At 42.3% G+C, this 26114-nt stretch overlaps 1 protein-coding gene and 2 long non-coding RNA genes across 5 annotated transcripts in view; 1 reads left to right on the plus strand and 2 right to left on the minus strand.

Moving 5' to 3' along the window:
- The window catches only part of LOC311594703, a 50247-nt gene extending 49252 nt beyond the window's left edge, over positions 1-995 (minus strand). For 2 of the 3 annotated variants that reach the window (XR_014778193.1, XR_014778194.1), the window contains exon 1: positions 359-995. This is a non-coding gene — a long non-coding RNA (uncharacterized lncRNA). The remainder of the gene's footprint in view (positions 1-358) is intronic. The other variant, XR_014778192.1, reaches the window with a different exon arrangement.
- A 1438-nt stretch (positions 996-2433) lies between these two features.
- Positions 2434-23154, plus strand: TMEM64 (transmembrane protein 64). Its single transcript, XM_084776593.1, has 3 exons — positions 2434-3460; positions 16317-16472; positions 19313-23154. The coding sequence occupies exons 1-3, from the start codon at positions 2660-2662 to the stop codon at positions 19502-19504; spliced, it is 1149 nt and encodes a 382-aa protein (XP_084632719.1). The 5' UTR covers positions 2434-2659; the 3' UTR covers positions 19505-23154.
- Positions 20054-23958, minus strand: LOC311594716. The gene is made up of 2 exons (XR_014778196.1): positions 20443-23958; positions 20054-20404 (listed from the first exon to the last, which is right to left on the minus strand). It is a non-coding gene; the product is annotated as an uncharacterized lncRNA (long non-coding RNA).
- Between the last annotated feature and the right edge of the window lie 2156 nt (positions 23959-26114).

Below are 26114 nucleotides of genomic sequence, written 5' to 3' on the forward strand. Positions count from 1 at the left end.
TCATTGCAGAATATATGACTTGCTACATGAACGCAGAAGAGAATTATTACAGGGGAAGGAGACTATTAAGAATGTGCCAGGGAGCAGAGAGAGACAATAGGAGAGGGAAGGGGGAAAATAAGAACAAATTATGTATTAAAAGTCATAATGAAGCACATTACTTTGGAGGTCAACTTAAAATCGAATGAAAAAAAATGTGCCAGGTATTCTAGAAAGTAATGTAATTGGGGTTTACAAGACAGTAAAAATGGTAACTTTTGCAGTGTCTTCACTTGGGAGGGACAGGCGGTGAAAGATTAGACAGACAAGGTAACTTCAGGTGGGGATTGTGTTAGCAGGAAAGTATGGAGTGCCACACCTCTTTGTCAGGCAGTCTTGTCCTTCAGATGAGAGTTCAGGTGTGACATCTCTGAGTAGAGATCAGCAGAGCTTAACACGAGCATGAAACAGGAAAGTAGGCTTTCTGAGAGACAAGGGAAGATTGTTCATGAGAGATCAAGTGTGAACGATCTGAAATAGGAAAGTTGCCCATGCCAGAGCGCGAAAGAGGAGGCCAGGGTTGCTAATGTGTGAGAGGGCAAGGGGCAATGAGGTAGGGTGGCAGCAGAAGGTGAGGTCATAAACACCTTTGTAGGTCAGGGGAAGGAAGAGTTAATATTTTCCCATAAGGGTTTAGGCTGATTATGAAGGGCTGCTGTGTACTGATCAAGTCGTGCCTCATTTCCCATTGCAAAATAGTAATTTTCAGAATCCTATGAAAAATAAATTATAGTGGGACAAGAGGGGAAACACTCCACTACAGTCTACACTGCGGTGACCAAGCTATACCTTGAACAGGCATGCACTCTGTAGGTAGGGATGGATTCCTGATCCAAGCTTGGCCCTTTCAGACAGGCTGGCAAGCCATGAGCTGGCTCAGAGCTAAGGGCTCTTCATTTGGATTATAGTCATCTGCGGTGTGAACTGGGGACTAACTCAAGGCTCACTTATGGAAGTAAACCTGGGATAGAGAACAGAAACAGTGGGAATTATTATTATTATTATTATGTAATATTCATATTATTAAGTAACAGGCAGTATTCCAGATTCTCCTGACAAGAGTCTAAGTAGCAATGTCTTAGACTCCCGTGAGGAGAATGTCTCACAATTAATGTGTCACAATTTAATGTCTCAAGTTTCTCAGACCTGTTCTCATTCACACCAGTTAGAAGTGACAATGACCTGGCCTAGTAATAAAAATCGCACGTCAGTGGTTTTGTTTTTGTTTTTGTTTTCGTTTTTTCCTCACTTGCTTAACATTTCCATCACGAAGTAATTGGGATTCTTATTCTTCACTATCTTCCTTCCCGAGATGAAGAACCAGAGAGCCCAGTCTCTGGAACATTGTTAACTGACGTGGCAAAGACCGAAAGGATTTGGTTTTGCACTGGCATCCGAAAGCTACTCACAATTCGCTGATAGAATTTGTCGTGGAGCCTGACCCAGCCATACGGTCTGGACATACAAGCCAGCCTACCGTGTACCGAGAAGAGAACAGGGAGCATTTAGCATACCCACAACCGTTCACTCATTCATAACCATGGCTTTAACTGCTGCCTGTATATCAACGTCAATATTTCTAGGAGTGATACAACCAGCTATTGGAATGCCACATTTGGTATCGTGGACATCTCAACTCCGATGCATCAACTTCATTTTTTTTTTTTTTTTGCATAGTTGTAATATTTTCCCCCTGGTCAGCGGCTTTTTTACCTATCTACTACCTCAAATAACTCTAGATAGCATCCTTGATTCTTTGCTTTCCTAACACCGTGTCCGCCACATATATGCGGTGGAAGGGAGCTGCCTGGTAACAGGAGCCCTTAAGAAAGGTATTCAGAGGAGGAATCTTTTCTACTGTCCCCAGCAGTGTTTGGCACTCAGCAACGGACTAGAAGGCACATTCTCTGAGGGGTGGCTCTTCACAAGCAATTCCCCGGGCTCCTAAACGACCAAGTTATCTAGAACCCATTGGGGGCGGGGAGGGGGGGGACCATGCTCCTGGGAAGGCACACGTATCCACCAGACAAGAACTACTCCCCTAAAGTCACTAGACAGCTTTGGATGTGAGCGACCTCGCCGCTGGCTTGCCAGAGAGGTCAATCGGAAACCAGCAGAGGCTCTTGGCAGAAGTCCCAGGAGCTGCGGCCAAGGGTCTTTGACACGCAAGCACGCGCGCGCCCGTGGAAGCTGGAAGCGCGCAGCCCCGGGGTCTCCTTTCCGGTTCCCGTGGCCTGCCTCCCTCTTCACTCTTCTCCCCAGACCGCGGAGGCCTCTGTTGCCAGAGAGACGTGGATACCGCGCCACTCTTCCGCGGCCCCAGCCCCGCGTCACCGGGGCGTGACCGACTACCCAGCTATGTCTCCGCCCCTCGACGCGCGCCCCGCCCCTCGGGTCCAAGGGGGCGGGCTCTGCGGGTGCGGGGTCCAGACTCGACCGACTCCCGGCGGGACCGCGTCGTGGACCGACAGTCGCTCCCCGTCCTTCCCGGCCGTTGCCTCCCGCAAGCGGACGCAGGGAGCTGAGACCCCCACCACCCCGCGGCGTGTGGGGTGCCATGGAAGGCCGCTGGCGGACGAACGCGGTGGGAGCGGAGGCACTGGCCGGCTGAGGCCCAGGCATGCGGAGCCCCGGCGGGAGCCTGCTTCACACGCTGCCCCGGGCCTTGCAGCACGCCTCTCGGCCGACCGGCGTGGAGCAGTCCGGCCGCAGGGCACCGGAGCGCACGGCGGGAGGGGATTGCCCCAAGGACCGCCTTCCCCGCGGGGGCGGGGCTAGCGCGGCGGCGGCAGCAGCAGCAGCGGCGGCTGCCTCGGGCGCCCTGCTCGGCGCCTATCTGGAGCGCCACGGTCCGCCCGCGGCCTCTGACTTGCCGGCGCCGGCCGGGGCGTTGGCGGGCGGCCCCGGGAGCGGCGGCGGCGTGGTGGTCGGGGTGGCCGAGGTGAGAAACTGGCGCTGCTGCTGCCTCGGCAGCACCTGTTGGTGCCGGAGCCTCGTGCTGGTGTGCGTGCTGGCCGCCCTGTGCTTCGCTTCCCTGGCCCTGGTCCGCCGCTACCTGCAGCACCTCCTGCTCTGGGTGGAGAGCCTCGACTCGCTGCTCGGTGTCCTGCTCTTCGTCGTGGGCTTCATCGTGGTCTCCTTTCCCTGCGGCTGGGGCTACATCGTGCTCAATGTGGCGGCCGGCTACCTGTACGGCTTCGTGCTAGGCATGGGGCTCATGGTGGTGGGTGTCCTCATCGGCACCTTCATCGCTCACGTAGTCTGCAAGCGGCTGCTCACTGCCTGGGTGGCCGCCAGGATCCAGAGCAGCGACAAGCTGAGCGCCGTTATCCGAGTCGTGGAGGGAGGAAGCGGCCTGAAGGTGGTGGCACTGGCCCGGCTGACTCCCATACCTTTTGGACTTCAGAATGCAGTGTTTTCGGTAAGTGGGGCGTCCGGTTACTCTTCCTCTTCTCCCCCCCCCCCCATCAGAGAAGAGCCCCTGACATTTTTATGGTACCCTGAGAAATTGATACTACAAATTCATATAACACGACCCCTCGGAAAAGCTGATAAAGCACCATTTTCTTCTGAGTGAGTGTGCTTGTGTATGAGTTTGATGAGACAAAGTATCGTTTTGAGTTGGCTCGGGGGTGACAGGCAAAGGAAAAGTGTCCCGTTGCCATTGCGTGTCTGAAGCGGCCTTGGCAGCAGCTCTTGGGCAATAAGGCTTTATCTTTCGACCTTCCCAGCTTTCTCTCTGCCCTGTATAAATGCATCAAGGTTTTGATTCAGGCTTCCGGTTACATGGGGGCTGTGGAGGAGACAGCACTAGACCCCAGTTCTCGGAGGAGTCTCCTAAATTTGTAATAGGTTACTTTAAAGTAATTTGCTGTAATACTATGTAAAAGCTGAGAACCCCGTTTATCTTTCTTTAGAATTCTATTTTGAAGTTATTTGGGTCGTTAGTAAAATGACCATCCACTTTTCTCACACACACCGTCTGAAGACTCTTGCCCTTGTAGTCGTAGCTTCTGCTTTTTCTGTGTCGGTTTCTATAGCTAGTATGCACCTGATTTGAGGGTTGGGACCGCTTGACCCAGTTGACCCCTGTTAAACAACTACAGATTTACAATAGTATAGTACTTTTTACAAATTTAATACATAAGTGACACTCAGAAAAAGTAAGGCTGTAGTCAATAAGTATCTTCCTCAATATCCAGGACTTTATTAGATACTAAATATTCCATGAAGTACCAGAGAGGGCCATAGGGTTAAGTAATGCTCTAGCTAGACCATAGTTCCAAGCTTATGGGAAATGTTATGCTTTAGAACAAATTATCAAAACTATCTGACTTAGATTTGTTTTAAGATATGGTTTAACTCTAGCCCAGGCTGTCCTAGAACTCACCATGTAGCTCAGGCTGACCTCAGAGTGGCCCGACCTCCTTAGCGCTGGATTACAAGCATGAGTCTCACCAGCCGGGCGTGGTGGCACACGCCTTTAATCCCAGCACGCGGGAGGCAGAGGCAGGCGGATCGCTGTGAGTTCGAGGCCAGCCTAGTCTACAAAGTGAGTCCAGGATGGCCAAGGCTACACAGAGAAACCCTGTCTTGAAAAAAAAAACAAAACAACAAAACAAACAAACAAAAAAAAAAAAAACAAGCATGAGTCTCCATATCCAGTTTTGACTTCACTTTTTACAGAAAAGGGACTAGATGACTGAGTTTCTTTCCCACATGAGATGATTCTGAACTAGACTTCACAGCCTAGATTCCCAGGTATTTAGCCCTTCAGCTAAAAGGAAACCACATGAAGTATTGAAATCCAGCAGTAAATTTGGCCTCAGCCTTTCAACTTTCACCGTTTCACCCATTAACCGTATAATAGATCAGCTGTACCAAGACTTTGAAGACAGACTGGGCCCCAGGTACGTGTGTAATTTAATCCTGATAGTGTGCTGTCCCCAGCACAACCTGCACCCTTTCTTATCTACATAGTATGTGACAACTGCTGTTCTAGGCTCCTCTTTTCCAGGTCTCTGCGGTTTTCCAGCTGGTAGACGTGGCTGTACATATCTAATAGTTGCATATATACATATAAAGTCTGGCTTGTGTATTCTTGTCTACCTCCTGTTTGCTTTTCCTGTGGATAATTCCCATGGATCTCTGCAAATAAATCTGGTGGAGCCAAACTTTGGACTATGGCCTAGATAGAGGCCTATGGCCCTCTCTGTTTCTTCATTGAATACTTCGTACCTAATAAAGTCATGGATCTTGAGGAAGATATTTATTTTGTTCAGCCTTATTTTTTCCTTTCCTAGTGTCTCTTTTATATTAAATGTGTAAAAAGTACTGTACTGTTGGAAATAGTTTAAGGTACGTAGTTGAGTTTAACAGGACCCAGAAGCCTTTCATTTTGACATTACTGAATCAGGAGAAAAAGAAGAAACATTTCTATTGAAGAGGGTATTGTCACCTGCCTAGAAAGAAGGAAATGGCGCCTCAGGTATCCTGGAACTTGTAGAGTCACCTGCAGTTTAAACCTGTAATCAGCTGCTGGGATACGTGTTTCTATAAAGTTCCCAAACACTAACCGAAGCTTGGTGTGTTGTGAAGCCACTAGACGTGGTCTGTTGATCTGCATGCTCCTAAACCATCTTCTTGAAGGGGAAGCCCTTTCAACCTCAGTAGTTTGTTGTGTTTGCTAAAAAATCTGTGAGAGCGAGAAAACACAGTGTGGGGTGATGTTGACATTAACCTGCTTTTTCCACTTGCCTTCTAGAATTTCTTTCTGCTACCAACCTCTTGGCCTCTTACCCAGCATACAACTTTTGTTTTCTACTTTTCCCTTCATTGAATCTTTGAAAGTACCCTCCTCTCCAGTTGAAGATAATTTCTCATTGACTCAATGACCATGAATAAAATATTTAGCTCAAAGAGGAAGTTAGGTATAAAGGTCACACAAAGTACAGGCATTGAAAATTGTCTTTGCTTGGTTCCTGCTATATGAACGCCATGCTTCCTTATTTGTAAAATGCGGTAGAGTCTTGAGTGTCTATTGGGCTAATGCTTTGAAGGCAGTATTTTGCCTGGCCCATACTATTGTTGGTAATCAAGGAAGTTTATGTTTTAGAGGCAGAAGCCAGTCATAAAAGTTGAGTATATAGCCAATGAAAAGGGGCTCACTTTGCATCTAATTATTAACCATAATTTTTAAATCATTCTTGTATGTTAGATAGAGATTAACACGCTGACACAGAACACTTGAAACTCCCAAAATAGAAAATAGCGGTTTGTTGTATTGATGCTTAAACTATAAGAAATGAAAATTTGCAAGTCTATATTTGCATTCCCCCCCCCCCCAATCATCTCTTCTGGGAAACAAGTAAAGCATCTCCCTGCTCAGAGTGTCTTTGGTGGAGTCTTGTATCTGCAGATCTTGCTGGGCATTACGAATCTCTGAACGCACAGTTTGCATGTTGCTAAGTATGGCTCCCAACTGAACACACATCTGAGATGACTGCACACCTTTCTTACTAGATTATTCATGGTAGGCTAAATTAGGCTGCGGAGACACCCTCTAGTTTTCAGTGGGCTAAAAGCAAAGGTTCGCTTGTGTGTATCCAACTTCATTTTGGGGAAGGGCCCTCTCTCGCTGCCTTACGTTTTTTTGACTCTGGGATTGGGGTTGGCAGAGCCATTGCCTTGTACTTAGTTGCTGTGAATACGGAACTGCATTTTGTGCTTGAAAATGCCCCTTGTAGTGGACCTCACTTCTTCCTGGCCTGAACAGGTTACACGGGCATGGGCATGGGCATGAGTGGGTTGCCTCTTGCATTATGGGAGTCATCATACCCAAGCTTTGATTTCACTTTTAAAGCAAAGGGAACAGATGACTGAATTCCGCACATTTTGTGAGTCTAGAGTTCACACTGAGATTCCCACATACTCAGCCTTTCAACTTCCACCATTTCACAGTCTAAACCATGAACATAAATTTTGAGTAACTTTATAATCGTCAGTTGTACCAAGACTTTGAAAAATGGCTGGATCCATGTCCATGAGCAAGTTGCATTGCCTTGAACTAGATGGCAAGAATAGTGACTTAATTCTGCACGGACAAGTGTTTTTTGTAAGTGGATCTCACTGTTTCCTGGCCTGAACAAGTTACAGGTATTAACTGACCTCACAGGAGTGATAGGATGGTGGCAGGGAATGCGGGGTCAGAGCTCTTGATGCAGTCATGATGCCTCTGGTACTTGGCAGCCTACCCCCAGGTGTTATGGTCTGAGTCCTGTGGGTCTGGCCTCCTAACATGTCAGTTCAACTTACCGCCTCTGCTCTGAGTCAGGAACCTCTACCTCATACAAAGTGTCCCTGCTTTCTCCTTCAGGCTTATATTCTCCTATCTTTATCCAAAAAAATAACTGTGCAGTACAACTGTAATCTGCTGTTACCCTGTGTGAGTTCCTCAGGTGAGTTTTCTTTTCCCTGACCATGAATCGCATCTACCCCTGACTAGTTCCTTCCTGCCACAGTTAGTTGCTATGCGCCTTTTGATGTCTTATTTAGTCCTCGGCCCCCTTAGAAGTAGACACTATTTAAGTTTAGGAAATGAGATCCTATCTCTACTAGAAACTTGAGGTTTCACTTTTCTCAGTTTCCAGTTAAAAGGAGCTTTAGATAGTAAAGAGGGACTGTTGACAATAGGTACAGGAGACAAAATACTTAAAGAATAAAATCTTCTAGAAGTAATGCTGTGACACATCTATTTAGACCATCTTAGCTGCATTTAATAAACATTAAACTGCCCTTGCAATAGCCATGCTGTGAGGCCCCCTTGGAGACCTGCATTTTAAAGTGTACTGCAGTAAAATGGTGTTCTTGGTCTCCAAAGACTACATGACTGTGGGTTATATGAGTGATGGAACTTATAACAATAGTTCCAAACCAAATGGGTCTGGTGTAAGGCTGTGCCACAGCAGTTCCTAAAAGTCTTTTTCACTTTAGTCAAAGGAAAATAATACAAAGTCAAACAAAACAAAACAAAACAAAACAAAAAACTCCTGTAGATTCCTTCTCTCAAACAAATGTCCAGGGGAAATTTATTTTGATTAACCTTAAATATTTGAAACATATTCATTAACTTTAAATATTAAAAGAAGCATAAATTATATGCACAAGGTTGTCTTGCATGTTGTGTGGCACTTCCCACATACAGAGCAGATTTCGATGCATGTGATCCCATAAGTCTCCACCACAGCCATTGTTTGAGACTATATCAATCTTAAGAGGTAGCATTTTACAAAGGACAAATATCACAGTTTTAAGTCAGACTTGGCTCTAACATTTACTAAGTCATCTGTAGGAAGTTAAACTTTTTGAGACATACTTTGTGTTGTAAAAGGCATTTAATAATATCCACTACAAAGCTGTGATACAATATGGCTTGCTCATTACTGTTTCTTTCTGTTCTCTACATTCCAAGAAAAGGAAAATTTTAAAAGTTTAACAATATCTATGTTGCCTGTATGAAACAACAGGCACCATTCTGACAGTTAAAAGGAGCTTTAGATAGTCACATCTATCTGCTTTACATGTCACATCTACTGTAATTTTCATCTTACAGTTGAGACTGTTGAAATGTAACTTGCCCACAGATAGTGGCTGGTTGGTAGAAGAACAAGCTTTCTCAGAGGTCTGCTGTCCTGACGAACTCTGTGTAGCAAACATGTTGGAGGAGCTTCCTTCCTGTGAGATTGAAGCGCTCTACAGAGTTGCCTTAGCTATCAGACCAAGGGTCAGCCAACTCCACCACGTGTATGTGGTGCACAGTACCTCCTGCACATGAACAGTCTGTGGAACTCAGATCTTGGCATCTGTATATGATATATGTGTTCTTTGTAGCTTTTCTTTTTCTTCTATCTATTCTTTTTTTTTTTTTTTTTTTTTTTTTGAGAAAAGATAGCAGTGTTCAAGTGTCGAGGCAGACCCAATACCTGCACAATCTAAACTATCTACTACTATACATTTACTGGAAAGGGTTCAGCTACTTTGGCTTTAAAGTCAGTACTGCAAAATGCCCACCAAGCCTGAGCTCCTGTTGTTGCAGTTAGAGAAAGGCCCATAAGTCATCTTCTCAAGACAGAAACAATCCAAGTGCAAGTAGGATGATTGTATGTAAAATGGAAGCAAAACCACTACATGTAAAAGTACAAAGTGTTGGTGTCGCCCAGCCTGTGTCTCAGGGAGTACCTGGTATACCCTCCAGATTGTCATTACTCTGGTTCTTTGAGTATACTCTTAAAAGGCTAGAAGCAGCCATGGAATGGCTCTGCTTGTTTATCTGATTGATTTTGACTGAAAGATCAGGAAGCCTAAGCCCATACTGACTGGAATACTGACAGAGATGCCCTATATAACTTTAAATATACCCTTGACTACATTTCCCATCAAGAAAGGGGTACTTTTAGTAATTTAATTCACAGTTGTACTTACATTTATTACAATGAACTAAAACACTGTGGGCAAGTCTGTGTGAAGCCATGAACGTGACATTAGTCTTAGCCTGGGGACTTGGAGGAGCTTCTAGTTCTGTGTGAGCTAATATGTCATCACCACAAACTCATTGAATGAATCTGGCCTCCAATTTTCTTACTTAAAAATGGTCAAGAGTAGGCAAGATCTCAGTCGGCTTTTAAAAAGCATATGTTCTGAGCATTGGGTTAGCATTAGCTCTTTTATTTTTCTAATGAACTTAGTGAGAGCATGCTTTAGAAAAACGTTTTCTCATTTCCTTAAATTCTTGTTCTGTGCTATGAACACAGCCATGGCCTGGAACAAAGAGGATAGATCCTGCTTGTCCTGAGGTAATGTATCAAGTCATCCTTTGTCCTTCTATTAAAGAACACTGATCTGCTGCACATGGCGTGCACAACAGAAATAGGGGAGGCAGTCCACTTTGGGGGAACTGCTGTCTAACTCGGAAGGGCTGGACAGGGTGAGCACACTGCCAAACTGATAGCATCTTAGCCACGTCCTCAGACCATCCCATTTCTCTGAAGACAGCTGGCTTTCGTTATTTCTCCCAAGCTCTTCTCTCTGTTCATGCTCTGCAGTTACTTATACTGGTATTTCTGTTGTATATATGCTTAAGTTTCACACATGTTTTTCTCTAGTTCATAGCAGTGTGTGGAGTTTCTTAACAAACCTTTCTACACCAAAAACAAAAATACCAAGTTGGAAAGTTATTTTAGAGTTTTTTTCTCTTTCTCTGCTTACAGAATGTGAAAGGTAATAGCCCAGAAAACAATGATTAACTTTTTTTTTTGTTCTTGTTTTTCTTCACTTTGTAGTTGCCGATCTATGTTTTTCTAACTCAAGTTATTGTTACAAATTATTTTTGTGACCTCCTCTTGCTCAGTGTAGTGATGTGTTGCAACGTGACTGTTAGTGACCACACAGTAATACTTGTCTCTCTTTATCTTTTTAAATTTCAGTTTAGAGTTAGACCTCATGTGTAAAAGGTATTTGACCAATTTTGTTGAAAGAATATGAAAAGTAAACCTATATTTTATTAAACAATGTAAAGAATTTCAACTTGTCCTCTAGAGGTTAAATTTAATAAGTTTCCACCCTTACCCACCCCACCCCCATTTCATTGTTATGTGTTAATCAAAATCCTTAAATGGACCATTCATCTCCAAATTACTTGGGAACCATTAGAAGCAGTTCCTAATCTAGAGGTGAATCTAGCTGATGAAGTTTGCATCAGATGACCAGGCCACTTCAGTCAATAGGAGGCCCTTTGTCCTAAAGCCATCTCCATCTGATGCAGTGGGAGCCCCCTCCACGCCCCTCTGCTCCTCCAGTCCTACCTTTTTCTAGTAACACAGTTGTTCTCAGGCCTATTAAGGGGTGGACAGGGTGAGCAAACTGAGTATCTCAGTTTTGACACAGAAGTACTGGAAATACTTTGGCTTCTGTTCTCTTTCCGTCTAGCAGGGAATTAGTACATGTGTGCTATGTCCTCACTGATGCTGTAGATGCTGCTGCACAAGTCAAAGCCCCAAGGCATGAACGTTCCAGTGGAAAACAAGCATTCTAGATATATGGTGTAAATTCTAATGAGAGTACCTTCTAGGTAAAATGGTTTCTGTGTGCTAGGGCAAGGGCTTCTGAATAGTCTATTAAAAGTAGATTTTTTTTTTTAATCTCAGGCTGTTTGTAAATATCAAACATTGTTTCCATATTTGTAAACAAACCAGTTTTGAGGTTGATATAATTAGCCTCCAATAACATATATTTAAAGCTAATAATTATTAGATATTTTGCATAATGGTCTAGGAGAATAATTTAAAAAAACAAGATAGGTGTCTTTGCTCACAAAATTTAGCTTGGGCCAGGGAAAAATTGTGAAACTTCCAGCTGCTGTCCAGCGTTAGGGGACAAGGACTGTCTATCACAGCCTCAGGGAGCACTTCTTAATTGTTGTCTTTGGGCATCAGGGTGTCCTGGAGGAATCTTTGTGTAGTGAATGTCAGACGCCCTAGTCCCAAGGGAGTGGGAAGAAGTGTCAGTACCCTCTCCAGGAGCAAAGGACATGCTAGCGCTAAGAGCACTTAGATATGGCAGGAGCTCAGGACCGAGGTGTTAGATGATAAAAGGCTAGACCTCGAGATGAGATGGAGATCACACTGAGACCCATGGGTCAGAATTGACTGAGGATCAGGCTTGCGTTTTAGCGGTTTCTGTAGGATTCAGTCCATGTTAGAAAGGAAGACAATGAGTGGGAATTTGACCAGGTGGTGGATACACATGTAAAAGGTGCATTTAACAAGCTGTAGTAGACAGAGTGAAAGATGAGCAACACACAGTTGTATGACTGAGGTTTTGAACATGCGCAGCCAAGACTGGGAACGATGGAAGGCATGCAAGCACCTGCAGAAAAGGGAGTGGCACTTATGGGGTTCTGTTTGCTTTGGTGGTTTTGTCTTGTTTTGTTGGGAGCAGGATCTCTTGTATCAGACATTTGTCTTGAATCATTATGTAGTGGAAATAGTGTTGATCTCTTGAGAGCCTCCTGCCTCCTCCTCCTCCTCCAATAGTTTGCATTTTCCTAAGAGTGAAAACTACCATGTTTGAACAGGCAGCGTGCAGCTGCCTGTGACCCCAGTTCCAGGGTCTCCTCCTCTGACCTTTTCAGGCACCTGCATATTTATGGCTCAAACACATAAACTCAGACACACATGGACGCATAAAATAATAATTTGCACATACAAATATAAGTGAGTATTTTATAGTATATATGTCAATCAGGTGGCATTCATAATCTGAAAATCTCACTAGCTAATTTCTGTCTCTGACCATAGCAGCTGTGCAGCTGACAGTGGTTGAGATTGAGATTTCCATGGGCTCTTTGGATTTGGAGGTTAACTCTGGAGCCAAGTCCCAGGGTTCTGTTGGTAGCTGGGAATCCTGGTGGCACTGCGTTGGGTGAGTTTTTTTTTACCTCTTTCTGAAAAGACTTCTAGGAACATATGTTTGTCAAAGACTAGAAAAATACAGGTTCTGACTAGGGTTTGGGCTTGTTGGAAATTCTACATTAAAATAACATGGAATCTTCAGTAATGTTATTAGTAGCTTAGGAACTGATTATGTTATGTCCTTTCTAGCAAAGCTGCTCAGAGTGAAGTGATTATTGGAAGCTTGTCATTTGCTTCTCTTATATAGCTTTATGGAAATTGCACATGCAAGTGGCGGTGCTTTTTCCCTGTGGTAAGGTTTCATCCTGAACATTTTGGTGAACGTTGACTTAATATAGGAACAGCGAGAGCTTTGGATCCCCAAGCTGCCCAGTGTGGGTGATGGGAATTAAACATGGGTCCTCTGCAAGAACAGTACACTGATTTCCACACACACCCCAATTTTTATTTAAAGTATGAGTATAAATGTGTATGTTGGTGCTCATGGAGGCCAAAGAGAGCATCAGATTTGCAGAAACTGAAGTTAGAGGCTTTTGGGAGCCACTGCAATGTGGAAACCAAACGAGTCCCCTGGAAGAAAGCAAGCACTCTTAACTGCCTAGCTGCTTCTTCGGTCTCTTCAATATTTATTTTAAATATAATTTTGATAAATTTCATGTTAACTATAGCACAGGGTCTTTATCGGTCATTTTTACCTTATTTTGTCATTGTATACATTTAACACATTTATTCTAAAGAAAACCCCTTGTTTCTGTGAGTAAGGGTCCTGTGAGAAAGGGTTCCTTTCATTTGAGCGGCTTGGTCCCCTTTATCGAGTCTGCTACAGGTTTCATTTAATTACTTTTGTCTTCAGTGTTCAAAATTCCCTTGCATGTACCTCTAAACAATACAGAATGTCCTGCCAACTTCATTACTATGTCTGTACTTCCCTCCCACATTGTCTCTGCTTATGCGTTACCAGCACACCTGCCTTCCTCATTTCACCCGCCTTTGCCTGCTAAACCCACACTTAGATTTCAGTGTCTGGTCTCACCGCCTCCTTTCTTACAAAGTTGCCCCTTGGCCTCGACTCCCATAACTAATTTTGACTTCTCTCTACTCTTTAGTGTTCTGCACTTAGTCCTTCCAAGGCCCCCTTTCTGCCTGTGTTTGGGATAGTTGTGTGCTTGACTGTATGTGTGATTGATTCCCTTGAAGAGAATTGCTGTGTCTTGTTCTGTGTCTCTTTGAGCAACTTTCAGGGCATCTTGCATGGACAGTCATTGGCTCCATGATAGATGAAATGAAATAGCAACTTGCTGCTGTAATATTCTTTCCAGCAATGCTTCATCTTCTGTTCATTTGGGACTACAGATTAATTCAGCATGATTATTGTATGATTGCCATAGATCAGTTGTCTTTAGGTGGATAAAATACTAGCTCTAAAAAATTAGTTTTTAAAAAAAGTTTTAAAAGCTTTCTATGTACCAAGAATAACTAAATTGGGTATATGAAGTTCCTCTCACAGTATAGAATGTGACTAGAATTTAACAAACGCATGACATGTGGGTTAAATAGCCAAAGCTTAGTAAAATATGTTAAAATCCTTTAGTAGTATACAAACAATTCTGGATAAGGAATACCGAATGTATAGATCTTTCATCTATACCTAGATTATTACAAAATTTAAGTTAATTCTTTGAATGACAAGGTAATCTGTAGTGAAAGTAACTAGGGAGAATGGATATGGTAATTTTTAATAGTTAGAACTAGGGCTTGAAGGGAGTGGGAAATTTATACTAAAACCATAAGCAAACAAGCTATCGATTACCCAGTGTGTAATTAGCTATTGGGAAAAGAAAGGAGTAAATCCATGCTATTACCTTAATTTGGATAAATTTCAGAATTACGTAATGGTGAATATTAAAAAGGAAAACAATAAAAAATTAACAAAAGAAGCAAAAAGACTTTATGACAGTAAAATGCAATAGAGTTTCCTCACAATGCTGCTTGATTGTGTATTAATGTGTTTTTATAAGAGGAACATTTGAGGCTTATCTCAACAGCAGTGAGATTATGCCTCATACTTCAGGGTCTGGGCACAATACCACAAGAAAGTGTAAGACAGATATAACAGATCAAGGCATGTCCTCACTACGTAAAGAACACTTATGAGAAAAGAAGTAACATTCTGAGAATAAAGGGCAATAATGACCAGATAAAAATCATAAATAAAAAAGTCAAAACCAGTGTCTATATAAATGAAAAGAGTACAGATGGTATCATGGGAAGATGTAATCGTTACTTTATCAAGCTACAAAAGATTGAAATGTACTACTTAAAGTTAATAAGCATCATGGACACATGCCATTACTGGCAGTATGCAAGTCATTGCGATTGACTTGGAATGTAGCGTAAAGTTTTGCTGTTTCAAGAGTTGCTTCCCTAGTGATTTATCCTGAAATTACAGAGATGTTATATTACAGCTCACTTATGAACTTAGTGGTGCTGTCTGTGGGTGAGGAATCTGTATAGTTGGGAGCATGTGACTTGCTCCCCCATAGTTGTACAGTTAGGTGTGGGCCAGGCCTCCAGCCATCTTGAGGCTTGATTGGCAGAGAGCCCCCTTCCAGGCTCACTCTGGCTGTTGGCAGGCTCTAGGCCTTTGCTAGCTGCTGGCTGCAGATTCAGTTCCTGTCCACGTAGGACTCTCCAGAGCTGCTTTTACAGTGCAGCAGCTGGCCTGCTCCAAGGGAGAAGGAAACCCTTCTCTTCTCTTCATAGTCTAATCTTAGAAGTGGCTTCTCATCTGGTCTGCTAGAGTCTGTTTGCCGAGAAGTGAGCAGGATACAGCCCATATTTGAGGAAAAGATTGCTCAGGTTCTTGGGCCTACCTGGATGTTCACATATTAATATACAAGTGTGTTCGCTGTGGCTTTGTGGATTCTTTGTGATATCAAGAAAACAAAAATTATCACATAGACACCAAATAATACACAATGCTGATATTTCTGCATCGAGAGTGATGGAGACTGTAATTGCCTGGGTTCTCAATCCAGTGCTCCTTGGCTTCACAGCATAATAGCTCATTGCCACTTAAGAATGTTGATGCTGTCTCACTTTCCTGGCAAGTGAAGGCACCAGCCAAGGACAATACGTGCAGTAAACATTGGACCCCTACCCAGATCTAGCCAATGGACAGGGCATTCTCCACAATTAAGTGGAGAGTGGCATATGACTTTCACACAAACTCTGATGCCCCATTTTTGACCATGTCCCCTGGATGAGGAGGCCTGGTGGCACTCAGAGGAAGGATAGCAGGCTACCAAAAAGAGACTTGATACCCTATGAGCATATACAAGGGGAGGAAGTCCCCCTCAGTCACAGTCATAGGGGAGGGGAGTAAGGGGAAAATGGGAGGGAGGGAGGAATGGGAGGATACAAGGGATGGGCTAACAATTTAGATGTAATATGAATAAATTAATAAAATATTTTTAAAAAGAATGTTGATGCTTACTTAGTCAGATGATAGTGGCCCAGAAAAGTTCTTACATAATGATCTGTATGTGGATTTTACTTATGAGTAAGAAAATTTGGTTACTAAATGTTCTCTTTTAATAGTAGTAGAGGAGAATAGAAACTTTCTGCTTAAAGTTTAATTTCCTTCTAAATGTTTAGTTTGCATCTATTTTTTTGATAATTATTCATAAGCTCAGGTACTCATCTACACCTCATGGTCTACTCTGAAGAGAAAGCAGTAGCAAGATTTATAGAGACATGTTTGTGACTTGGTAGTTGTTAACAAATCATTGCTTTTAATCTACTTTCTAGATTACTGATCTTTCCTTACCCAACTATCTGATGGCATCTTCAGTTGGACTGCTTCCCACTCAGCTTCTGAATTCTTACTTGGGTACCACCCTGCGGACGATGGAAGATGTCATCGCAGAACAAAGTGTCAGTGGATATTTTGTCTTTTGTTTACAGGTGAGTGCAAGGCCAAGGGCCATCTGGCTTTACCCCTCCTTGGGTTGCTGATTTAAACCTAGTGTTTCCTTGACCACAGTTGAAGAATTGCTTCATTTTAGATAGTTATTCCAATACTATTTTATATATGGATAACAGTTTTAATTGTGTGGACACCTGGAAATAGATGGACTTGGTCAGATGCATTGAATACCTTACACAAAATGAGAAAATAGAATCATAAAAATATTCTTTCACAGGGATTGTTTTTAAAATCATTGCAAGTCAAATGCTGTATCATGATTTTGTATGAAAGCTTTGCCTTCAAAATATGGTAATATTTGACATTCAAGGACTTGTTTCTTTAATGTTTATTAATGATAGTTTATTAAATTATTGTTTATAGTCCAATAAAACTGCCAGGTACTTATTTGATTAGAAGTCTAACTTTTTTTTTTTTTTTTTTTTTTTTTTTGGTTTTTCGAGACAGGGTTTCTCTGTGTAGCCTTGGCCATCCTGGACTCACTTTGTAGACCAGGCTGGCCTCGAACTCACAGCGATCCGCCTGCCTCTGCCTCCCGAGGGCTGGGATTAAAGGCGCTCCACCACGTCCGGCTAGAAGTCTAACTTTATATTTAATAAGTGTGTGATTTTTTTAAAAAAATAATTTATTCAAATTATATCTCAATTGTTATCCCCTCACTTGTATCTTCCCGTTCCCCTCTCCCTCCTTTACCCTATTCCCCTCCCCTAGGTCTGTAACAGAAGGGGGGACCTCCTCCCCCAGTATATGATCACAGCCTATCAGGTCTCATTCTGGTAGCCTGCTTATCCTTTCTCTGAGTCCACCAGGCCTCCCCACCAAGGGGAAGTGGTCAAATTAGAACTTTTATTTTGCTTGCTTTATATGGATAAGCATGCTAATCATACAGTGTTAACTTTTACATTTATTGTGTCTGCAGAATATTATGTGTCTGTCCATTTCAAAGTTCAGTGAGGATTCTGACATGGAATGCATTCTTAAGGTTTTTTTTTTTTTTAAATAAATTCAATATGTATCATTTTCTCTTTCCTAGAAATTAGAAATCTGTCTAAAATATCTTTTTAGAGATACTATGTTTGAGTAGGATTCCTCAATAGCTCATAGTGTTTTCACTATTGAAACTTTATATTTTTTATACCATTGTTGTAAATTACTCAATTGTAATCATTAATGCTTCCCAAAACTATAGTCGTCTCTTTCTCAGGAGGTTGTTAGCTCCTTTCTTTGAGCTGGCATATTTAAAGTTAATATACATTACAGGAAGGAAAAGAAAAGAAACATAATTCCAGCTTACACATATATAGAGAAAATGGAAGCAGTGCTTTGGTTTGGTCTGTTGATGTTTACAGCTGATGTTGTGTCAGAAAGTATTTAGCACAGCTGGATTTAAGGTGGAAGAGAGAGGGAAAGTCCTTAAGGCCACATTGCAAAGGCGAGGTAGAAGAGAGAGGGAAAGTCCTTAAGGCCACATTGCAAAGGCAAGGACGAAGCTTAGGTATGGCTGATAGAGCGAGTACACCTGCCAGATTCTTTCTGTTTGCCACAAGTGAGCCCAGATAATTTCCTTTCTGGGTCTTGTAGCCGACAGCATGAGGAGAGCCGACACATTGGAAAGTTGAAGTGTATGTTCTCCTCAGACTTGAGCGTCTGCCCCGCCCCCTCATGCTCTGTGCTTCTGTTCTCACCTTACAGAACTCCAGTCCCACATAAGACCAAGTTTGACTTGCTTTGTTTGTGTTCTGGGTCGAAGTTCCCACAGAGTAGATGGTGCGGGTTTACTGTTCCCAGCTCTCCCCCACATTGCCAATGTTTGATTGTTATCTTCCTCCTCTACTGTTGCTTGGAATAATCCAGCTGTCTTCACTCGTCCACACAGGCTGGATTGCTCTCCTGACCTCCCACCTCTTCTTTAGTAGCCAGAAGCTTCCATGTGGGAAGCACGTCATTCTATTAAGACATCTTGGCACTCCAAGAAAGAATAAGCCCGCTACCAAGACGAGACTAGGGGAGAGGAATAGGGTGAAAGCGGGAGGGAGGGAGGAACGGGAGGATACAAGAGATAGGTTACCAATTGAGTTGTAATCTGAATAAATTAAAAAAAAGAAAAGAAAAACCAAAAATTTTAATTTATTTATTAAAAAAAAAAGCAACAGAAATGGAAAAAAAAAAAAAAAGACGTGTGTTCTCCTTAATCTTCCTCCTATACTCTAGCCTGCTTTCCAGCAAATGGTGGAAGGGAAGCTTGCGATCCTGTAGGAGGCCTGCTCCTCTGTCTTCCTTTCATTTAAACAGAGAAACTTCAGAAGAGTTGCTTTTACATCTTGTTCATTTCCTTCCTTTTTCTTTTATACTTCATCAGACTAAGGAAGAAAGTCAGTATGTGTGTCTCCTACCTGACATGTTTTAGCTCGGCCCCTTCCCATAGCTTCCATGCTAGTAAGTACAACAAATTCAGTGTGTCTTGAACAGATTTGGCGTCTCACTCACACAGCCGCAGCACACACTAATGTCTCCATTTCTTTACATGCTCTTACACTCTGTTGAAAGGTGCCCAACTTTTAAGTTTTCAGATAGGTATTTCTTTCATGAGAAATAAAACAATTACAGTATTAGAAACCCACTTTTCTGATGTCCAAGTCAGCATTTAATACTGAATATTGTTGCTCAGTTAACAGCAAATACCTGTATAAAATGTGTGACCTTCTGCATTCCATTTTTAAGAAATAACCATGTGAAGCATTTTAATACCACGTGGTTATTGAGTTAATTTCCTTTATTTTTATATGATTTTGGTAACTGGCGTTCCTTTTATTCACAGATTGTGATAAGCATAGGCCTCATGTTTTATGTAGTCCATCGGGCTCAGGTGGAATTGAACGCAGCTATCGTAGCTTGTGAGATGGAGCTGAAGACGTCGCCCATGAAAGGCAATCAGCCAAATCCCAGCGGTTCTTCCTTCTACAACAAGAGGACCCTCACCTTTTCTGGAGGTGGAATCAATATTGTATGATTCTTACAGACTGATTGTCAAGAGCCTAGTACGCTACCCAGGCCTAGCAGTCACTTCCCTAATGGCTGACACAAGTGCCATTGTATTATGGCACAAACAAGACTGACTAGTTTTTAAATTGCACAATTTTATAAAAGCAAGAATCATTTTCTGGGTCTGTAAATGTAAATGTAGATGCAGCTTTGGCTGCCCCTTGTTCTATTTGTAATGGCCTATAGGTGTGCACTTTAGTGTTTTTAATTGTTTTATTGTGGGGATTTATGAACAGAGAAATAATCTAAATTTTTTTCTGTTTAGTATCTTTATTTATAAAGCCCATGAATAATTGTATGCATCTGTCTTTAAAGATGAGTAAAGGTATGCAGTTCTAAATGTATCACTGCTAAAAGTCCTTTCTTTAGGTCATCTTTCCAGAAGAGGAAACTATTTAGTTTATTGTTCACTTGTTTGCTTTAAGCAGGACAACTTTGCTTCACTTTCCTTGCTTATAAGAAAATAGATATATTTCGGTTTAATGTGTGTTATCAAGCATTATGTCATTTTGGGCCATTTACTCCTTTCCATACAAGCAAGTGCTCTTAAGATTCCTTTTTATGTTCACTGTGTAATATGCAAAGCGAAAGGGAAATTATTTAGTAGGTGGCTCAGAAGTAGAGCCCACCGTGTTCTTATATGATTTTCTTGGTTTCACCTTTAGATCTCCTCAAAGGGCTGTCCAATAGCACTCTGACCAAACCATTTTCCTTCTTAATAATAATAATTAGGCTTTTAAATAAGCATCTTATTCCTATAACATGGTGGGCTTACCATCTCTGAAGTTGTTATTCAGGTGGCCTTGTTTAGTCAAAACGCCTTGTTAAAAAGAAACAAGCTTTAAAATCCTGTTTATAGTTCCATATACTACTTATACACACACACACACACACACACACACACACACACACACACACACACACACACACACACACACACATATGCCTATCCCCATAATCTTCAGCTTTAAAACTATAAACATAGTATTAACCATGGTTGAGGTATCTGCTGTACTATTGATGTTTTGTTTGGAGCTTTGGTATTCCTTTTCCCTGATAAGACTCAGGAATTCTGAAATGTGAAATTGTCTCACTTCCTTTTCTTGTGGCATGTGTGTTTCCTAAAGCACTTAGGACTATAGAATACTATAATCCAACATGATTCATATGGCGTGCATTCATTTATCAGCTTTATTTATAAAATAGTTTAATTGCAAACTCAGTGATTAGTTGATTTTGTTTATTACAAATGAGATTGTAGTGAAGTGGTAATGTTTTCTGGTGAGTATTTCATTTTTCTATGACTATTCCAACCTCTCAGAGCTCTTGCCTCTGCCTTTTTCTTGCAGTAAATCCTTTCCCTGGTTACTGTGGACATACATAGTAATCCTGTGCAAGCAGCATTTTCTAGTCTGATCACTAGAAATGAATTTCATCATGTTTTTGTTGTTGTTGTTTGTTTGTTTGTTTCAAGACAGGTCTCTCTGTGTAGCCCTGGCTGTCCTGGACTATCATTGTAGACCAGGCTGGCCTTGAACTCACAGAGATACACCTGTCTCTGCCTGTCAAGTGCTGGGATTAAAGGCGTGTGCCACCACTGGCAATCATGTTCATGTACAAGATTTTTGCCCAATTAGGTTTTTTTTTCCTTCCCTTCCTGATGCATACACTCCTTTGCCAAGTAGAAGACCAGAGTAACTGTGATGAAGGCACCTGGTCTACAGCGCATGCTTGGCCTCCAGATCTTTCTGTTATTGGTAGAAATGAGACTATATATACTTTGAATCCTCATTGCCTGTTTAGTTTTAAATTTTATTTAGTTTAACCATCCAAATAAAGGAAATTTTTGATTCATTCTTTTTGGTGTGACTTGGCAACATTTTCCTCGTGTTTCTCATTAGAGATTTTTTGTTAAAGGAGTCTTTATTTAAAGATCACCATGTTCATACTTGTTTTATAGCTCATGTGTTTTGAAGTGCATTATATTTACTTAGCATTTGTTACTGGAACAACTTCACCAAATGAATACCTTTTGATAGTCTGTAATGAGCTCTTCCAGATGTTAACACCTTCCCTGGTAATTGTATTAAATATGTAAAGACAAAAGAAATAATTTTCTGTACTCTGCCAATCAAAATTTTATATAATAAATTATCAACTTTTATAATAGTATGGGCTGACAGTTTCTAAACTAGTACTAATCTAGCTTAATTTCCTTTCCTTAGCGTGTCCAGGGCACAGCAAGCAGCAGTCCGTTATTGCCATGTTACTTGATAGGTGCATGGCTGCTGTGTAGGTTATATTATAGCCACTGTAATCTGTGCGGCACAGCCATGCCACGTTCACTCTGCCTCTCACCCTGCACCCTGGACTTAGGGCAGCAACAGTTGCCAGGCAGTGCTGTCACATTGGGCACACATTGCCTCCAGCCATATGTATTTATGAAATGCATATTCATAGACGTGAAATGATGTGGTTCCCTAACACTGCTTAACAACGGGCTGAAGTTGCTTTATATTCATTTAGAGTCCACCTAATTTTCAAACCTGGTGAAAGTTTTGTTCTGTGTTCCCTAAGATTGCCACTTTGACAAATTTGCATTACCTCTATTTTAAAACCATGTTTATACTTACTGTTTTTTTTTGTTTTTGTTTTTGTCATTTTCATTCGATCATCTGATTTGTGAACAATTGAAATCTGTATTCTTGGAGAAAAAAAATCATATCAAGTCTCTGTCATTAGAATGTTTATTTTTAGTTTATGTTCAGAAGTAACTGCAGTTACTCAGGCAGCCATACTCACTGTTGATGCGTGGTACTCAGCTGCTAATGCTGCCCTGTGGCTTTCCCCAGTGCTCACACACATGATTGTCAGACAGATGCCCGCCTCCGAAACTGTTGAGCTCAGCATTTCTGTTTGCCTTCGCTGTAAGCAAAGTAAATGGTTGAAGTGCACACATGTGTTAACCTGTGGTGGTAAGTTGGATTCTTTCTGGGGAAGCTGCTATGACTCAGATTTGTTGTGCATAAGACTATGTTCCTGGTTCTTGAAAGCTGCTAGGTGTGGGCCACATTGGTATAAATAAATCCTTCTTGTGTGGCGGATGCATGCTGTTCACAGAGAGAAAAGGGCTTGCTGTGAAGCCAGAGGAGAACTGTATAACTCTGTTGATGATGGCCTTGGAGCTGACATTCTGTCTCAGCTGCGGGCCACTCCCATGCGCCGAATGATACTCCATGTACTGTTACTGTCTGGCTCACAGATGAGATTTTTCTGATTTCTCTTATAATTAAGATATTTTAGAATATATATTTTTAAAGGTCATTGCTTTAAGCTGAAAAGCCATTTATGTGGGGGAGAGGATTTACTCTTATAGGATAGTTAAAACTCAGGAGTTCAAATAAACTCACGTATTGAAGAAACTTGATTTTGCAACTGAATTAAATATAACCCGGTACGTCCGAACTGCACAGTGATTGCTGTATACTGTTCTCAAAGGTGTCTGGGACTCTTACAGTAGAGAATTCTAACGGCGACGCAGTACAATGTCTTGAAAGTTGGTGTCCCAAATCACTCGTGTGCCTAAGAAAATAAAAGTAAATATTTTGTTGTTCTCTTCTCTTTCTTTCCCTGGTGGTAAAGGTGTGTTCATGGGGGGCAGCGATTCTGAGGGGATGAGAGGGCACCCTGCTCCTTTCAGTGATCCTGCTGCCGCTGAACCTCAGGGTCTCATGTCGGGTGTTGGGATTGTAAAAGAGACTCTGTGGGTCGGCGTTCCTGATTTCTTATGTTGGCATTTGCTCTTCAGCTCCTGTGTCAGAAGGTGCCATCTGTTAGTTCCACATAGTTATTAGTTGCTTGATGTGTTCTTATAAAAGCAAAAACTTTTCCCCAATTTAATTTTCTGTCGATTCGTACCTAGTTTTCTCTGACACTTGCCTTGAAAGCACATTACAGCTTCCACAAATGACTCTTCTTAGCATCCAGAATGATACTTGCCCGTGTTTTTCTTTTTACCTGATCCAATGTTGTTTTTCATCTTTTGCTGTCAAAACGGCCTGCTAGAACACAAATAAAAGGCCCACAATGGAAGTCGAGTGTGATGATGAGTGCTTATAATGCCAGTCCTCCTGGAGGCTGACACAGAGGGGTTGTGAGTTCGAGGACAGCCTGGGTTACGTGACATGCCCTCCCCTTCTTCCCCCCAAAAAAGATGTCATAGGGGAATGATTATGTATGTCAGAGGCTTAAGACTGGGTGTGGCATCAGTACCATGTCGGAAAAGCACGCTGATGTTGCATGGTGCTTGTCACCCAAGGCCATGTACCTCCTGGCTATGGCTCCTTTCCTTTATTGAGATAGATGAGTTTTCAAATCAGTACATCTGGGGAAGCCCAGGTGACTTCCCCAGCTGTTTCTACTAGCGGCTCTTTTAATTGCTTAAGCAAGTGCATGCATTCTGTAGATTTCCCTGAACTCTTGCTAGTGCATTATGTAGACTTGGCTTTGTGCACACTCCTCACAGGTGCTGCTGAGCTGGCTGTGTCCTTGTTGATGAAGCCAGTGTACCTTTTGTGTCATGTCAGTGTAGTTCTGTGAGGGAAAGAAAATTGAAGTTCTCTGACGTTGCATTCAGCCAGTAACCTTTTTCAGAGAAAATTGGCTAGATACGTGTTTGGCCTTGGGTTACAAAGATAGGAGTAATTGTAGGTGAATTCCTTTGCTAGGAGGGTGGAGAGTGAAAACAGTCGCAGTGTAGCCTGAGCAGGCCTGTGATCAGCAGAAGAAGACCAAGCAGAACCAAGAGCAGGACCAGACATCACTGGGATGGCAGGGGATGAACCTGAATTAGAAGGTAGACTGTAATTAGTGGTAGCTGAATTGAGCTCTGAATGATAAATTCAGATTGTTAAGGAAAGAGGAGAAAGATGAGTGTTCAGAGCACAAGAAAGGATCATAAAAACAGTAAGAACAGGATGCAAACTATTAAACCAATGCTGAACTGATACATTAAGATGACTGTGTTATAAATGCACAAAAGGATTCATATATAATACAAGAAGCATGCACTTTATATTTATGGATAAGAAAGTACTGAAGTAGCAAGAGTGGCTAAATTTTTAATTGCACACAATAGTTTAGGGAAATTGAGGAATGCCAAAACCATTCGTCTCAAGATTAATCGGGGGGGGGGGGGGTAAGTAAAGGCCAGAAATCAGACATGACAGTGTCGGAAGGAGATGTGCAAAATAAATTTGGCAACTGTAGGATGCACATTGGCATATGGAGACAGAACTGGGGTGGCTCCCTGTTTCTGCAATGGATGGTGGTGTAGCTAAGAGCAGCTTAAGGACAGAGAGCTGAAAGGGAAGGTGAGGAGCTTCTGGGATACGGTGACCAACAAATACAGGCTAAGTATATACATAGACCTGAAACTCAAACGGAGAGGCTGTGATAGATAGAGACTTGGGAGTTAGCGCAGAACGTGCAGCTTTAGCAGGAGATTTGGTACCGAGTGAGGATAGTGGTGACCAAGAATAGAAACAGGAAAGAGACAAGGGTATAAGGCTGGCAGAACAGCCCGAGAGGAAGAGGCACCAGCTATGTGAGATGGAAGAAGGGTCTAGGAAGGACTCAGTATTTCAGATAGGAGAAACACAGTAAGGACTTAAATGTGTCTGTTGCGCTTAACCATTAGGCCGATGTTGGTGTCTCGGTGACAGCACATGGAAGCAGGAGGCATGGAAGCATGACGGAATGTGTGACTTGGAGATGGAGAAATGGACACTGTAAATGTAGGTCTCTGAATAACTATGGCCACTGATCTCTCTCTCTCTCTCTCTCTCTCTCTCTCTCTCTCTCTCTCTCTCTCTCTCTCTCTCACACACACACACACACACACACACACACACCCCAAAAACACAAAACAAAACCCTGAACTTAAGAGAGAGCTGCTTTTTCAAGGGATTTGCATTGCTTAATGCCTTTCTCTAAGGTTTCTTCTTCGTTTTCTTCTCTATGTGGTACGGAGTACTCTACACTCTGCAATACTTGGTTTCTCTCTCTGAGATAAGAGTCTCACTAAATTGCCCAGAAGAGCCTTAAACTTGAGACAGCCGCTTCAGTCTCCTGAGCAGCTAGGATTACAGACATGCTCTCAGGCCCCGCTTTCTTTCCTTGGACTTTATATGTCTTTTCCGTTAACATACCTATTAACTGTGTCAGTGTAAAGTTCTGAAAGCCGGACTGAATTCAGGAAATGAAAGCACAGCAGGAGTGTCGGGAAAAGACAAGAGTGAGGACTGGAACGCTTTCACAGGAGAGTCATGTGGGAAACCAAGGCTCTTGCCACGCCTTGCCCTTTTCGCCTTTTATTTGCAGTGTCTCAGGGTGGGAACTAGGCGAGGGCACCTTTTTAAGAGCCCCAACCAATTCTTATGTTTACTGCTGATTGAAAAACCTGTTAAGGTGGAGTGATTGAGGGTTGTTTTAAAACTCACCACGTACAGTTTATGTTACTGTAGTAACTCATTGGATTGTGCTCTTAGTTTATTTCACAAGCTACATGTATAGATGAA

This window comes from Acomys minous (genome assembly GCF_964271855.1).
Source record: "Acomys minous genome assembly, chromosome: 1".
Lineage (NCBI taxonomy): Eukaryota > Metazoa > Chordata > Mammalia > Rodentia > Muridae > Acomys > Acomys minous.